The sequence below is a fragment of the Leucoraja erinacea genome, chromosome 10, assembly GCF_028641065.1.
Source record: "Leucoraja erinacea ecotype New England chromosome 10, Leri_hhj_1, whole genome shotgun sequence".
Taxonomy (NCBI): domain Eukaryota; kingdom Metazoa; phylum Chordata; class Chondrichthyes; order Rajiformes; family Rajidae; genus Leucoraja; species Leucoraja erinaceus.
Genome location: NC_073386.1, coordinates 16,786,407 through 16,802,833, shown reverse-complemented (window position 1 = coordinate 16,802,833; position 16,427 = coordinate 16,786,407). Strand labels below are relative to the sequence as shown.

Genomic DNA, 16,427 nt, shown 5'->3' with positions numbered 1-16,427 from the left:
CAATGTGTAAGAATGGGAACTTTATACATTTTACAGATTATTTTTCAAACACAGCATTCTTGCAATGCAGCTGGCCAAATTGTTACTTATATACATGAGATTTATGGAGTTTTCTTCACTCAGTGGAATGCAGATATCTGCTAATGATTATTTAGATTTACTATTTCGGATAATATAAGATTTTTACAAAACACATTTGCTTTGAAATTAATTTGCAACTTGTTACAATCCAACTGAAAGGAAGACTGTAATTGTGAAGCAGAATGTGGTTATTTTGATAACATTTTGGTCAATATGTTATACAGCACTATTGGATTCAGAGCATCAGTGCCTGGACAGAAAGCAAGTGAGTATCAGCAATTTTTTTCCCCTAAGCAAGAATACTAATTTAAGTTCAAGTTCAAGTTTACATTTATTGTCACTGCACGAATTGGTACAGTAAAGTCTGGGTTGCCATACAGCCATAAGAATGAGTATGATCAATGATTTGAGCATGACATTGCAATTCCCACTTGCCCAGCAACAAACACACACAAACATGCAAACCTGTAAACACACAAATATGCAAACACACACAGTTTCCAAAAGAATGTAATCTTCCCAATTGGCCGTTATACTGTTGATTTAAAATATTGATGCTACTTAACATTGGGACTGTTGACTTCTACCACATGCACACTTGCAATGCCATTTCTATAATCATCTACATAAGCCTCAGTGGCTTCAAAACCTCTCGAGTAACCCCCCCCCCCCCCCCCCCCCCCCCCCCCCCCCCCCCCCCCCCCCCCCCCCCGCCCCAAAGCACACAATTGCCAAAATGCTTTTAAAAAAAGTATAAGGGCAAGGTTAGCACAGACGTAAAATTGAATTAGTCTGGGATTCAAGGCTATTGGTAAAAGCAGACCAGTGAACATATTTTGGGATCGGTACAAGGCCTGGGGCAGGAATGGACACTGGGTTTGGAATTTGCTTAGTATGGAGGCAGCTCAGACACAATAAGCTGAATGGGCATCTTTGGAGAGACACGGGGAGCGGCAGGGCCATGGAAGACATGTACACTATACGGGAATGGAGTGGGAGGGGAGTGTTGGCTCACAGAGAAAAGTGGAGGAGGTTGTTCTTCTTAGAAGTTGAATGACAGAACTTGTTCTAAAACACTTATCCTATGCAGTTTTACAATCTGCTCCAGGGAATGATTAGCTGGCCCTACAGTTTAGGTCCACCTATATGCAACATTTGCAGGAGATGTTTTGAGTGAAGCAATCTTTATTTCTCCTAGTCACAGCAGGCATTGGCCCACTGGCCAGAGATGTGGACAGCTTGGCCTTTTGCATGAAAGCCTTGTTATGTGAAGACTTATTTCGTTTGGATCCCACAGTGCCACCAATTCCCTTCAATGATGAGGTAAAGTGCGGTTGTCTTTTTTCTCCTATTTGATTTCCAAAGTCTCTTCATCCTCAGTAATTATATAAAGTTGTTTACCTTGAGAAGTACCATATTTGAAATGTCTTCTGCCATTTATTCCATAAAATCAAACTTGGATACAAGGCATTTGTGGTCCCAAACAGGAACATTATGCACTTGGTGATATTTATTTGGAGCTTAGACTAGTACTTCTCATTACTTTTTTTAAATGATGGGATTCAAACTAAACAGACCAAGCTTCTGTCTTGATTCGAATCCAGTAACATAACTACTGTGCTCCATTGCTTCCAGCTTTCCTGCGTAGAAAGTCAAGAATGCTTTCTTAATACCGTATATATGTTTCCACTCCAATTTTTTTTTGCAATTTAAACTTTCCTTTTAAATTTTCCTCGCATATTACATTTTCTTCACACACTTAGCCAAAGTGCTTTGTGGTGTATCTCCAATTGTTTCTCACTCTTGGACTTCCTTGTGCATCCAGAGGGGCAGCACAGTGGCATTGCGTTAGAGCTGTTGTCTTACAGCGCCAGAGACCCAGGTTCGGTCCTGACTACGGGTGCTGTCTGTACGGAGTTTGTATGTTCTCCCCGTGACTGCGTGGGTTTACCCCGGGTGCTCCGACACTCCAAACACATACAGGTTTGTAGGTTAAGTGGCTTCAGTAAAGATTGCAAATTGCCTTTAGTGTGTAGGATAGTGTAGTGTACAGGGATTGCTGGTCGGCGTGGAGTCGGTGGGCCGAAGGGCCTGTTTCCGCGTTCTATCTCTAAATTATAGTGAGTGTGTTTATCAACTGGAGCCAAGTACAGATTGTTTAGTGCTGTCATGTAAGTGCAGTTAAAAGGAATTGATTGGATACAAACCCAACCTCCTTTCGATTTTTTTGTCAATGAATGCAGGAAGCGTATTTGTAAAGGGTGATGATGTGTGAAAGGGGGCAAAAAGGATTTTCATTACATTGATTTTGTTGGATTTCAGAGCTGAAAGGAGTTTGCATCTACATCAACCAATTGGCTGGACAATGAATTTGCGTTGAGTTCCAGCTCTATTTTGCAGTTGTGATTCACTGAAAATAAATTCTTCAATCCCTAAATTTTCAAGTGAACTGGAGATCACAATGTCTGTGATTGAATGGCTAGATCATCTCTTTGGTCTCCCCAATTCTTCCCCCTTCTCTGCAATTTTAAGCTAACTTTCCTCAATCTGATGAAAAGCCATTGACCTGAAATGTTAACTTTTTATTTAGACAGATGATTTGTTGAGTGTTTCTGGCATTTTATGTCGGATTTCCAGCTGTTTTTTGCTCTTGTCTTGCTGACTGTCAAAATCATCCCAGCAGTTTATGGTCAATTCTTTTAAGAGTCAGAAAGTTTTGCAAATTGGATTTGCCTTGCTGTAACCAACCTCATTGGTCACCTAGAGAAAAGCTTTTGAGTCACCTACATATGTTCGCAATGATGTACAAACTCAGGGTCATTAAAAATTGATTCGGGAGAGGAAAGATTTATGGAAAACATTTAGAAATCAAATTGATTCTTATTTCTGCCCAAACTTACACTGACACGTGGACCAAAATACCCTTTAGCATTTGTATCTTCTATCAGCAGTAAGGTAAATTTGTCTATTAGACTGTTTTCACACACCCGCCTTTGAGTTTAGGTGCTTTGTGGAAATGGGTTAGATAATTATACGATACGATATGATATTTCTTTATTTTCAGAGCAAGTCTGAAATTTGTTTTTGCCATACAGCCATCCATGAGGCATGTATCAGTCAGCTAGGCATTTAACAGCAGGTGGAATGTTGCTCAGTAACTTGCAGTGTCAGTTTTAAGACAAGACTGGAGAGAAGCTAGTTTTAAGACAAGACTGGAGAGAAGCCAGTTTTAAGACAAGATTTTAAGCCAGCATAACCGCAGTACACGGGGTGAAGTTGGAGCAGGAGGAGGACATTTCCTGTTTTATTATGTTGGGTGGCTAACCAAGAATTGATGAACATTTGGGGATGAGGTGATGTGTCATCAGCTGCAGTGAAATGCAACTGTGCAATTGCCTGGAGGTTAATCCAGGAGCCAGTTGGCTGCAGTTTAATTTACATCAACAGAAATGATTACACATAACCTGTGGGCTGTTAACCCAAGAGGCAAGTTTGGGGCGAAAGCTGATAAATATTGTACATTATTAAACTGCAGCGAAACTGATCTAAAATGTTAACTTTGAAACGGCCAGCTGCCGTTTCCTAATTTTCTCGCTATCAATGCCTTCCTCGGGATTCGCATTTCTTGATTCCTATTCCAGCAAAAGTTATTTCACAAGGGGATTTTTAAAACCCTGCCCATCCCGGGGTAATTCCACTCATCATATGAATTTCAATCTTATCCTGTTTGTTGCTCTGCAGGTGTATTCCAGCTCTAAGCCGCTGAGGATAGGCTATTATGAGAGTGATGGGTACTGGCTCCCCTCAGCCAGTATGAAGCGAGCAGTGATGGAAACCAAACAGCTGCTGGAGCAAGCCGGCCACAAGGTGGGTGTACAGGCTTATGGTGGAGAGAAACACTCTAAGCACAATCGTTTACCTAATGGTTTAAAAATCAATCAAAGACAATTCTACCTCATGAGATTTGGTTCTTGAAGGAAACCTCCCATGAGGGTGGCACAGTTAGTAGAGCCACTGCCTCACAGCACCAGAGACCTAGGATCGACCCTGACCTCAGAAGCTTCTATGTGGAGTTTGCACATTCTTCCTGTGACTGCGTTGATTTTCCTTGGATGCTCTGGTTTCCTCTCAAACCCCAAAGATTAATTTGCCTTTGTAAAATTTGCCTCTAGTGTATATCGGAGTGGATGACAAAGTGTGATAACATAGATCTAGTGCGAATGGGTGATTGGTGGCCTCAGTGGGTCAGAGGGCCTATTTCTCTAAACTAAACTAAACTGAACTAAACTAAACTAAACTAAACTAAACTGAACTAGTATCTTTTTGATCTGAGTAAAGGGTAAATGCTTTCAAGAGCCAAGAATATCAGTCTTGTATTTTGAAATGTGTTGCATTGTTTCTTTGTATTTGCTTCAAGCTGTATAGTTATAGCATTTCATAACACAGCTTGGGATGGGAAAAAGAGTTGTAGCAACAGCAATGAGGGAAAACTCATGATTGCCTCCTGTCTGACTGAGAGTGAAGCAGGATCGGTGTACAAGTGCGATTCAGATTTCTTTAAGAACTGCCTTGCAGATCAAATAAGAGTCCTTTTATTGTACATGTCAGGTTAGGACTAATTGTTTATGTACAATTAGTTCACTTAATAAATATGTCTCTAATAATGGAGTTTACTTCCCAAGAGACTATGGAGCTCATTTCAAGAATTCCCAATTGATGGACTTTTATTGAATAATTTGGGCTGGTGAGTGGACTTGCACCCCAATGGATTGGATTATTAAATAAACGCTATATAACCATATAACCATATAACAATTACAGCACGGAAACAGGCCCTCTCGGCCCTACAAGTCCATGCCGAACAAATTTTTTTTTTTTTCTTTTTTCCCCCCCCTTGTCACATTGCCACATTGATTTGGGGCCATTTGTCTTTTTACACTATTATTATTCGTTTGGCTGTCTTATATATGTGTGTGTGTATGTGTACTTTTGTGAACTTTTTGTGAAAAGTGTGAACTTTTTTTCGTTTATTATGTTGTTTACAGAGTACTGTGTTCACATATTCTGCTGCAAGTAAGAATGTCATTGTTCTGTTTGGGACATATGATAATAAAACATTGTTGACTCTTGACTCTATTACTCTCGAGTTCGATTGACCACACACTAAATTTTTGATTTATTTTTTCTCTCCAGCTGATTCCTTTTGCTCCTTTGAAAATATCATATGCAATGAACGAACTTGGTTTAAAGGGCATTTCAGCGGATCAAGCCAATACAATCCTAGAAAGAATGTAAGCCTAATTTTAGTGAATGGTTTTCAGACAATTCATTATGTTTTTTGCCATTTTAAATATATTAACGTGGTTAGTAGTACTCTAAATTTTAAGAAATTTGATTTTGCTGCTAATCTAGATTGTATTTTTCCATTAACATTCCAAGTAGCTATGAATTCAGAGCACCCTACTGTCCTTGATAAATGTTCTCGGGGTATCTAAATCTCAATTTTATTAGTTGTTTAAGTTATGACCGGATGGAAGCTGCATACCAAATCTCGTTGCACATATGTGCAATGGCAATAAAATATTATTATTATTATTATTATTATTATTATTATTATTATTATTATTAAAATAAGGTGTTAGTTTTGGCATAATTTGAGTTGTTGCTAAACTACCTGTTCATTTATTATAAATATGTAACATTCCACAATTTAGGATTGGAAATGTACTGTTGTCCCTTCATAGTCACCATGTCTAAAGAGAGTTAAATATGGAAGGTAGACTCATAATGCTGGGATAACTCAGCAGGACAGGCAACATCTCTTGTCCCTCCTGATGTTCTTTCGCACTTTTTTGTTGCATCTGTTGTACTACTTTTGGGCTAATGCCTTTTCAGCTCCTGTTCTTGAGTTGTTCACTATCTCCTTTAGCTTTCTCCTCTGTTGGATTGTGTTGAGGGTTTCTGGAGTTATCCACTCTTTGTGCTTTTGGGTCCTTCTCCCTAGGGCCTCCTCACAGGTTGAGCTCCAAGCAGCTTTTAGGTGTTTCCAAAGACGTGAGGGATTGTAGGTCAATTGTCTTCTATAAATTGCCCTCTCGTGTGCAAGGAGCAGATGAAAAGGTGAACTAACATAGAACTAGTGTAAATGGGTGACCATTGTGGACTCGGTGGGTCGAAGGGTCTTCTTTCATGCTGTATCCTTAAGAACTAAGTAAGTAAGGAAGGAAGCTCTTTATAGGAGGTATCTTTTCTCAGACCTATTGTAGGGTCTTGACCTAAAAATCTTAAACCATTCTTCTGCTTTCACGGATGCTGCCTGATCTAGTGAGTTTCTCCAGCTGTTTGTTTTTACCTCCCAAGATATATTCATCTGAGACCAGTTGGATGTCAGAGCTCCGCTTACCTGTCAGCATCCACTGCCACCTGTGTTTGGCCACCTGAACACATTGTTGGGGTTTTATAAATCATTGGTGCAGTGTAGACTTGAAAAAAACATACAGGGATTAGGTGGCAAATTATGAATAGAGTCATGCAGCATAGAAATACTGTAGGCCCTTCGGGGCAACTTGCCCACGCCAACCAACGTGCCCCATCTACACTAGTCCCACCTGCCTATATCCCTTTAAACCTATCTTATCCATGTATCTGTTATGTGCCCTTTAAATACTGTGTTGTACCTGCCTCAACTGCCTCCTCCGGAAGCTCGTTCCATATACCTACCACCCTTTGTGTAAAAAAAGTTGCCCCTCGGGTTCTTGTTAAATCTTCCCCTCCCCTTACCTTAATCATATGTCGTCTGGATCTTGCTTCCAATTCTTTGGGTAAAAGACTGTGTATTACCCAATCTATTCCTCTCATGACCTTGTACACCTCTGTAAGATGACCTCTCACCTTCCTAACGCTCCTAGGAATAAAGTCCTAGCCTGCTCAACCTCTCCTGATAGTTCATGCCCTCAACGTCTTTTCTATAACATTTCTCCGAGATCTTCGGTTTCCTCCCACACTGCAAAGACATACAGGAGTGTAGGTAAATTGGCTTGGTATAGGTGTAAATTGTCCTTATTGTGTATAGGGTGTGTAGGATCGCTGGTCGGTATGGACACGTGGGCTGAAGGGTCTGTTTCCGCGCTGTATCCCTAAACTAAAACTAAATAACTCAAGAGAAACTAGTTATATTTAACTTTCAGAATTAAATTGCTTGTTTTTACTTGAGGCTGCTTTTGCTTGTACATTGTTTGAAATATCTGATGTTGCGAACAAAACTAGAGCTTCAAATATCTGACGTCAACAAAACTAGGATTTCTGTTTTTAACATTGGATGTGTTTACTGCCCTCATAAACAGAAGAATGCAGCTAACTATTATTTTTTTTGCATATTCTAGAAAAGGAGACATCATTGATCCTCGCCTGAAAGACCTCTTTTATGTACACAGGATTCCTGTAATACTAAAAAAGATCTTGTACTTCCTCATGAAGCCTTTTGTAAGTTAAAAGCCATTCAAATATACGAATAGGTTTTTTAGATATAAAATAAAGCCTGACACAAAATGTAAATACAAATCCCCTCCGGCATTTAAAAAAGAACAATTGAGATCACATTTTTGGGAACATTAAAAATGATTGCATTGTATTTGCATAAAATTCTTTCTTTGCCAGCTTATCGGTCGATATAAAATGGATGATAACTCCTGAACCTGAAGTGAGTGGTGAATATAGTCCACCTCATTACTTCCTTCCATCCAATCCACCTTCACACTGAGTTGGGTCAGGAAGCTGGAAGTATCATCAAGAATGCCTGCCACCTCGGCCATTACCTTTCCTCTCTCTGACCTTCCGGGAGAAGATATAGAAACTCAAAAGTCCGTGCAACAAGACTTTAAGAGCAGCTTCTTCCCCACGGCTATCTGACTCCTGAACCAAGCACCTCTTCCACAACCCCTTCCCCGAAGTGCCTCCCTGTACTCTCACTCTTAGTTCGATCTCATTCAGTTATTCCGACAATGCACTTTAGTTTTTTTCTTTGCATTACTTCAGATTTCATAACAATCTTTGCACCATTCTGCAATTTTGTGTTTGTTGGTGCATTTGTTGTATCTATCATTACCGTACACTGTTCACCCTACAAGCTTCATGGGAAGACGGAATTTAATTGCAGTCTGATACATAAGACAATAAAATAATATTGTCTGGATCTGAATGTGGCCTCTACCTGGTCAACTCAAGGCCATCAGTCTGGAGAAGGATCCTGACCTGAAACATCACCTATCCATGTTCTCCAGAGATGCTGCCTGACTTGTATCTCGATGCCAGTCTGCCTAACAAATATTAGTTGGTAGTGATGTTTGTGTGAATAGGTACTGCCAGTTACCATGCTTAATTCCTGTTGTTACTTTTCGAAAAATAATCTTTCCTGCTATTTTCCTTTCCCTTCCCTGTTTTAGAATCCAAGAATGGCAGATATCCTCAGGTGCCTTTGTGGAGTAGGGCAAGTCATTTACTACTTTGATTTATTTCCTCCTGAATATGTTTAGAATGTGCTTTTTAAAAAGAATAATAATTAATAATCAATAATTAAACTGGTAAACACCATCTTCCTGCAAGCTGATGCTGTAGTACAGTATTAACTCGCAGTGTTCTAAACTTCAGGGGCGAGCTGCACTGCCCTCAAGAGGGATCGTCTCTTTGGCGGGAAAAGAATCAGAAAATAAATTGGTTGTCTGGGCATTGGGGAAATAGGGGCATGTTTATAAGCAAGGACAGTTAAATGAATGACATTCTCACTGTTTCTGGGGCAGAACAAACAGAGTGGATGGAACTCTAAAAATGCATATTCCTTAATCAACCAAGAGTGATAGATTGTAGAGTTTATTGATGGACCAGGAGAAAAGCTAAATGGCTGGATGTTTAAATGGTATGCAAACAAAATATGGATGAATGACATTTTGGCTTTTGTCAACGTGAAAGTGTTGGATTTCCATAAAGGGGTTGGACAGGCTAGATGCAGGAAGGTTGTTCCCGATGTTGGGGAAGTCCAGGACAAGGGGTCACAGCTTGAGGATAAGGGGGAAATCCTTTAAAACCGAGATGAGAAGAACTTTTTTCACACAGAGAGTGGTGAATCTCTGGAAATCTCTGCCACAGAGGGTAGTTGAGGCCAGTTCATTGGCTATATTTAAGAGGGAGTTAGATGTGGCCCTTGTGGCAAAGGGGATCAGGGGGTATGAAGAGAAGGCAGGTACGGGATACTGAGTTGGATGATCAGCCATGATCATATTGAATGGCGGTGCAGGCTCGAAGGGCCGAATGGCCTACTCCTGCACCTAATTTCTATGTTTCTATGTTTCTATAAAGTGCATCAGGGTTTTCCAAGATGAGGTGACGAACCATACTCAGAAGTTATCAGGGTGGCAGTTGGGACAGCAATTCCGCTTTAAATGATTTGCAGCCCTTTATTATGCAGGTCAGAATCTGTGTGTCCAAGGAACTGATCCATTTTTGGATACATCATGGAGTACTGGTCTGGGTTCTCCTTGTCTGATAATACAGGTAGCCTCCGCTAGCAGATTATTAGTTCTTCTGTCTAATTTTAAAGAGATTTTTACTAACGGCACTGTGGATATCCAAAACATTTAGTTACAAGAGCTATTGAGTTATAATGTGGAAAATTGTTGGTTCGCCTCATTTAAAATTTGAAGTTCAATTTTGTTCACATGTTTGTGCTGTTGGACTGTTTCAAAATTGAAATGAATGCAGTTAATCTAAGCCACTTATTTTTCTACAGTGGCTAAGGTTTTCCATTTATGTCCTTACAGATCCATAAGTGATCTATGGAAGCAACATACCGCTAGAGAGGTGAGATAATTATTGAATCTTTTGGAAAGAGGCCAATCTCCATTCCATTGTGTTAAAAAAAAATCAAAAACAGTAAGAAACTCACAAAGCTCGGCGACTTGATGTAGCGATGCACACCACTACATGCACACCACTACATGTGGTTCTGTAAATATAATCTGTTCTGTGGTGTGATTAACATGGTTATCCCGCTCCATAATAAGCCAGAGAACTGAAGTAATGGACATGAGATTCCGGTTCAATACATGTCATTGGTGAATGGGGGAATTTAAATTAACTGAATTGAATGGTTTGAAAAGTAGGTTGCAGTAATAATGAATTACTTAATCGTAATAGCCCATTTGCTCATTTATGTTGTCAAGGGAATTTTTTTATTTTTTTTAACCCTGTCTGGACTTTACAGGACTAGTAATGTTCTTATTTTGTATTAGTGTGTTGGTTTTAGCAACTGAGAAATTTTCCAGGTCATTTCAGAGAGGATTGAACAGTCAACCATTTTGACTGCATGCGGAAGCATAAAGCACCAGCAACACTAACCCTGTCACCAGTAAAGAAATTGAGTATATGTATTTTGCTTAGGCTTACTGTGAGGAGTACATCAGCCTGTGGAAAAGCCAGAACCTTGATGTCCTGCTCTGCCCAGCACTGGGTCCTGCTTTCCTTGCTGGAATTGCTGGAAAGCTAACAGGTAGGCAAAACGTAGGGTAAACTCTCAATTATGAAATGTGTCACTGTAATTTCATATTGCATGTCATTGTCTCATTTAACCATTGTGAGATATCCCACTTGGTACTGATCTCTACCCACTTCCTATTTAGACTTTAGGATCTAGAGATACAATGTGGAAACAGGCCCTTTGGCCCACCGAGCCCACGCAGACCTGTGATCACCCCGTACACTAGCAGTATCCTACACACTAGTGACAATTTACAATTTCCAGAAACCAATTAACCCCACAAATCTGTACGTCTTTGGAATGTGGGAGGACCTGCGGAAAACCCACGCCGTCACGGGGAGAATGTACTAACTCCATACAGATAGCACCCATGGTCAGGATCGAACCCAGGTCTTTGGCGCTGCAAGGCAATAACTCTACCGCTGCGCCACCGTGCCGCCCTTTGGTTCCATCAAAGATTTCTTGACTTTCATTGGTAGTGGAAACCTTGGGTTTCTTTTAAACATGGTGCTCAAGTGACACTGAATGCCAAAGTTTACCCAACAAAAACTGAGTTTCACATGGACAGAAAAAAAGAGAAAGCTAAGAACACTGAACAGGTCAGGCAGCATTTGTGGAAAGAGCTTACCATTTCAAGTGATTTACCATACAGTTATTTCATTCATTAAAAATAGCACATGATGCAGTGGATAGAGTGCTCCCCACAGTTCATGGCCTGTTGTGGTGATGTACAGTTTTGTGGATGTAGATTATTTCCGATATAATAGTGTAAACAGATATGGAAATTGAAATGCAGTTGGTTTGGCAGCCTGGACTTGACTGACAATCTGTAATATTCCTGCAGGCTTTCCCATGAAAATCTGTTTTATTTTAACCATGCATCGTAGTAATAATGTTTTAGTTACATGCGCGAAGAAACAAATAGCATTCCTTGGTAAAGTTTGATGTTATTTTCAATTTGTTAAAGTTAATAACTTCTCCATTTTACATATTAGATTGAATTCTGATAATGAACCAAATGGCAACTCCATTGCTGCCTAAACACTGCCTCTTGCTAGTCTTCTGTTGACTTCCTCATTGCCCCAAGCTGTTGTTTTCCCAATTTGCCCACAATCTCTACCTTCCAGGCTTTTTACCTAGAAATTTTGAATCATTCCTTTGACTGCGGAAGATATTTGCAATTGAATGGTCAAATCAGAAATGAATGATAGGGCACTATAGATCTGAGGTAGATCATGCACTGTGACCGCGGTTTCGCAGTACTATTCAAATGCAAACCTGTTCTGCTAACCAGTCAACATGGGACCAGTAACCCTGATGGTCTTGGTCCACCATGGCAGTGCGCTGGAGGACTGATCCTCATTACAGTCCTTGTCCTCTCGTATTTCCTCGTAAATGTTACAATATTAAAAAATATTGCAATCAGTACTGATACTTAATACCACGTTTTTTTGCGGATTTAAGAAAGCCTGCTTTTCCTTTACAGTTACCGCCAGTTACAAGCTGATTTTTAACTTGTTAAATTTCCCAGCTGGTGTAGTGCCAGTTGGTAAAGTGATTGAGAAGGACGAAGACGAGCTGAAGGACTATGTAGGTTACTACAATGATTTTTGGGAGAAGACTTTCAAAAAGGTAGGCGCATCTAATTGAAAAATGCAGACATTTTTGCGTGGAAAGATTGATTTCAATACCATTAAGGATGTGAGATCAATTGAGTGCTCGAATCAGCTCGTTCACGTTTATTTTTATCCTCTCCTTACTATTTGGAAATCACATGCTACTCATTTATAACATAATTTTCAAAGAGCATGATTTTAATATTATGGTTTGAAATCTCTGGTGCTAGTTTTTAATTACAACTGTTTTTAATTTACAATACAATATTTACATAGAAACATAGAAATTAGGTGCAGGAGTAGGCCATTCGGCCCTTCGAGCCTGCACCGCCATTCAATATGATCATGGCTGATCATCCAACTCAGTATCCCGTACCTGCCTTCTCTCCATACCCCCTGATCCCCTTAGCACAAGGGCCACATCTAACTCCCTCTTAAATATAGCCAATGAACTGGCCTCAACTACCCTCTGTGGCAGAGAGTTCCAGAGATTCACCACTCTCTGTGTGAAAAAAGTTCTTCTCATCTCGGTTTTAAAGGATTTCCCCCTTATCCTTAAGCTGTGACCCCTTGTCCTGGAGAACCTCAGTGAGGCTCAAACAAAACTTTTGTTTGTTTCTAGGAGTGAAATAGGACCCCCAGGTGCTGACATTTTAGGTGCTGTCTGCTACAGAGTGGGGGAATTAAAGATGTGTTTGGTCTTAGCCACTTGGTCTTTGGGTCTGTGCTGTTGCACAGTGCAAGTGTTATTCATCCTGAAGCATCTGCTTCCTTCTCTCTTCCGACCTGTAGCCCAGTTGGCAGGGAGTCAGCACAATACATCTTTTTGTACGTCCGCATGTGCATTTTAATAGGGAAACCACTTTGGCTGTCACTTGTCCTCTCTTGTGCTAGGACATTAGCATCAACACACGTGCACCTGAGTTAGAAGGCTGTGACTTCAGTTACTGCAAGAATCAGGCTGCGCACATACCCAGAATGGCACTCCGGATTAGAGTCATGGAGTCATAGAATCATACAGCGTGGAAATAGGCCCTTCGGCCCCCAACTTGCCCACGGCGAACAATGTGCTCCATCTACATTAGTCCCGCCTGCCCGTGCTTGGCCCATATCCCTCTATAGCTACCCTATCCACGAACGTGTTCAAATGTTTAGGATCAAGGAAGTAATGCATCTTTAGAAATGCTGGGGTGCCACATGTGTTCGATGCACAATACAGTAGCAAATCCATACTTTGCTTTTGAAATTTGATTCTGCTGGCTTCTGTCAGGAGTCATGAGCACTTATTTTTATGTAACAGAGGGCTAGTGGTTTAGTGGTTAACACCATTTTAGAGACCAAGGCTTAAGTAAAGGGTGGTTACTTGAAAACTGCCATCTGTGACGAGATGGCTCGCAATTGAAATGAAATCCAGATCCAGCCTTGTAATGGATCATAAAATCGTTGAATTACCATGGCACAAAAGAGGCCATTCGGGTCTTCAAATCTATATTAGCTTGCAGTGGAGCAATCCTGGACATTTCTTGTACTTTTCCCTCATTATCTCTTAGTGCCTGATCACATGATCACGCTAGTCCATGGTGGCAACGGAGTGAATTTCCATTGTGGCATGGAGACATTGCATGGACACTGCATGCACTGCGATACACTGATCAAACACCACGTCAGATCTGGGTCCTCAGGTATCGGAAATGAGTTGTCACTTCTTTCACACAGGAAAGGAGGAGGACTGCTCTATGTATTGTCCAGCATCAGGCTGGTGCTGTACTTTGCAATAATCCTCAGCATTAAATGCAGACTTCCCTGTAAACTGCATTGGCCACACCACTGAGCCTCCTTCTATAGACTGGCCCATCAGCAAAACCTGAGTATGAACTCTCCAAGGATATGGGAGTTGAATTTGTCTTCCGTTGGCTGGAAGCTATTCTCTCCAGCGGTGACACGACATGCTGATCTATATTTAAACTCTGCTCTAATCTGTGGGGAAGGGCCGTATCTGAGCTAGTGATTGTAATGCATTGACAATGTAACCAATGAAACCTAATAACAAATTTTAACATTTGCCATCACATTTGCGCAAGAGCTTATTTTGCCATTTGTTTTTTTTTTCCTCCTGTTTCAGAATGTGTCTGATGCGATTGGTCTCCCAATAGCTGTGCAATGTGTGGCGTTACCTTGGCAGGATGAACTTTGCCTACGTTTTATGAAAGAGGTGGAAAGAGTTACCCAAAAGAACAGGGCCATTTAACTACATTAGAGTGGAATGTCCTTTTAAGTCGGTGTTGTCAGGTGGGTTTTCCATACAGATGGTGCTTGTCTCAGAATTTAGCAACTATTTTTGCTATCCTATGGCACATAATTGAGCTACCTGATGAATAATTTGGATTAAGAACCTGGAAAATGGCAGTATTATCAGGACAGGTACATAAATATCTCTGTTCTTCCTCCTGGATACATTTTTCCACAGTAAACCATGCTAGAAGGGTCTCGACCCGAAACACCACCCATTCCTTCTCTCCAGAGATGCTGCCTGAATTACTGCTGGGTTACTCCAGCAATTTGTGTCTATCTTTTGTTTATTAACAGTTTAGAAAGTCCATCAGGTGGTCCATCAAACGATAAGGTTGGACATATGAAGAAAAATATTGCAGACAAGTGTAGTGTAATAAGCAAGCAAGCTTTAAGAAACAATAATGTCAGACATTGTTTGCCTTTTCTAGTTGCACTTTATCTTTCAATTGGCAACAACAAATGTTCAATGCCCCATCCCTATTGTAAGCTATGATCTTATTAGCATTGGTGGTTATGCAGCACGGTAGTTATGTTACCAGCTTACATTTTGATGATGTTATGATCCATGGAAATTAATCCAGAATATAAATTCAGCAGCAGGAGACCAATAGTTTGTTGTACAACCACAACTTGCTGTACAAATATCCTGGATGGAACTGCAGATGCTGCTTTAAACCGAAGATAGACACAAAATGCTGGAATAACTCGACGAGGCAGGCAGCATCTCTGGAGTGAAGGAAAGAGTGACGCTTCGGGTTGAGATTGAAGAAGGGTCTCAACCGGGAATGTCACCCATTCCTTCTTGCAGGAGATGCTGCCTGTCCCGCTGAGTTATTCCAACATTTTGTGTCTATCTTCGCGACAAATGTTCTTCTCTGTTACTTCATGAAAGAATTAACAGTAATACAATTGGCAAATCATTTGCCGCAACTTGCTGCAACCTAACTGCACCAAATACACGCAGACGGCAGCTGAAGAACAGGTCAGGGATTGAGCTTACCTTGGTGACTGAATCTCTACCTGAGTTCATCAAAAGTTTATCCACCATCTCCAATGGAATAATCTTTATTTGCCTGGATGAGATGCAGCTTGACACCACCCAGGACAAAACACCATCTCAACTCGCATCTCGCTCTTCTTTGTAACATGGCTACGGGCATGAAACATTTACAAGATGCACTGCCACAACTTGTAACCATTAAACCTCAAGATGGATAAAGGCATCGGATGCATGGGAGAATCATCTCCCAAAGATGCTCCCTAGGTCACACACATTTCTGAAACTGGAAATTATTGGTGCTCCTTCACAGTCAACGAAGGTTCGAATCCTACAGCAAGAAATGATATTTGTGGCACAAAGTCATCCTGAGCATCTGTGTAACATCTGGCATGTTTTCAAAATGATGGACATTTGTTTACGGTTCATAAGGATATTTGATTATATCATTTTAATGAAGTTTGCTGCAATAATTGGTTATTCTATAGTTGACATAAAATGGGCATTATTTCCTCTCCCCTTCCTCCTTTTTGATTGATAATGTACACAACCTGCATTATGTTTTTAATTTATTTGCTTAAGGTAAATTATTATTGATCATTAATCCTGTTTTGCTCCGTCTAACATTTTCTTTCCAACAAGTCTGGAGAAACTTTATTGTAATGTTTGCCTTCATCAAATAAAACAATTGGCTTTACCTCTGGTTGCTGCCTTTTTTCTAATCAGTCCTTAAAAGAGTGAAGATAGTCTCCACTTTGAACACTATTGCATCAAAAGCTTTAGGTTTAGAACTATGGTCTTTGGGATCAGGAAATAAAATTATAAGCACAGAATTTTCACTTGCAAATTTTATTGGAGGATGATAGTAACTGACAACATGTAGCAATGCAAAGTATATATATCAAAGGTTTCA

The 16,427-nt window shown here is 40.4% G+C and overlaps 1 protein-coding gene across 1 annotated transcript in view; it reads left to right on the top strand.

Annotated features, from left to right (window-relative positions):
* Positions 1-16,208, top strand: part of LOC129700827 (vitamin D3 hydroxylase-associated protein) — a 33,124-nt gene extending 16,916 nt beyond the window's left edge. Inside the window, exons 6-15 of the mRNA XM_055641559.1 lie at positions 306-346; positions 1,280-1,404; positions 3,823-3,948; positions 5,275-5,372; positions 7,464-7,563; positions 8,523-8,566; positions 9,894-9,933; positions 10,513-10,621; positions 12,096-12,241; positions 14,348-16,208. Of these exons, the coding sequence (XP_055497534.1) occupies positions 306-346; positions 1,280-1,404; positions 3,823-3,948; positions 5,275-5,372; positions 7,464-7,563; positions 8,523-8,566; positions 9,894-9,933; positions 10,513-10,621; positions 12,096-12,241; positions 14,348-14,473 (955 nt within the window). The 3' untranslated portion in view covers positions 14,474-16,208. The remainder of the gene's footprint in view (positions 1-305; positions 347-1,279; positions 1,405-3,822; positions 3,949-5,274; positions 5,373-7,463; positions 7,564-8,522; positions 8,567-9,893; positions 9,934-10,512; positions 10,622-12,095; positions 12,242-14,347) is intronic.
* Positions 16,209-16,427: the final 219 nt, after the last annotated feature.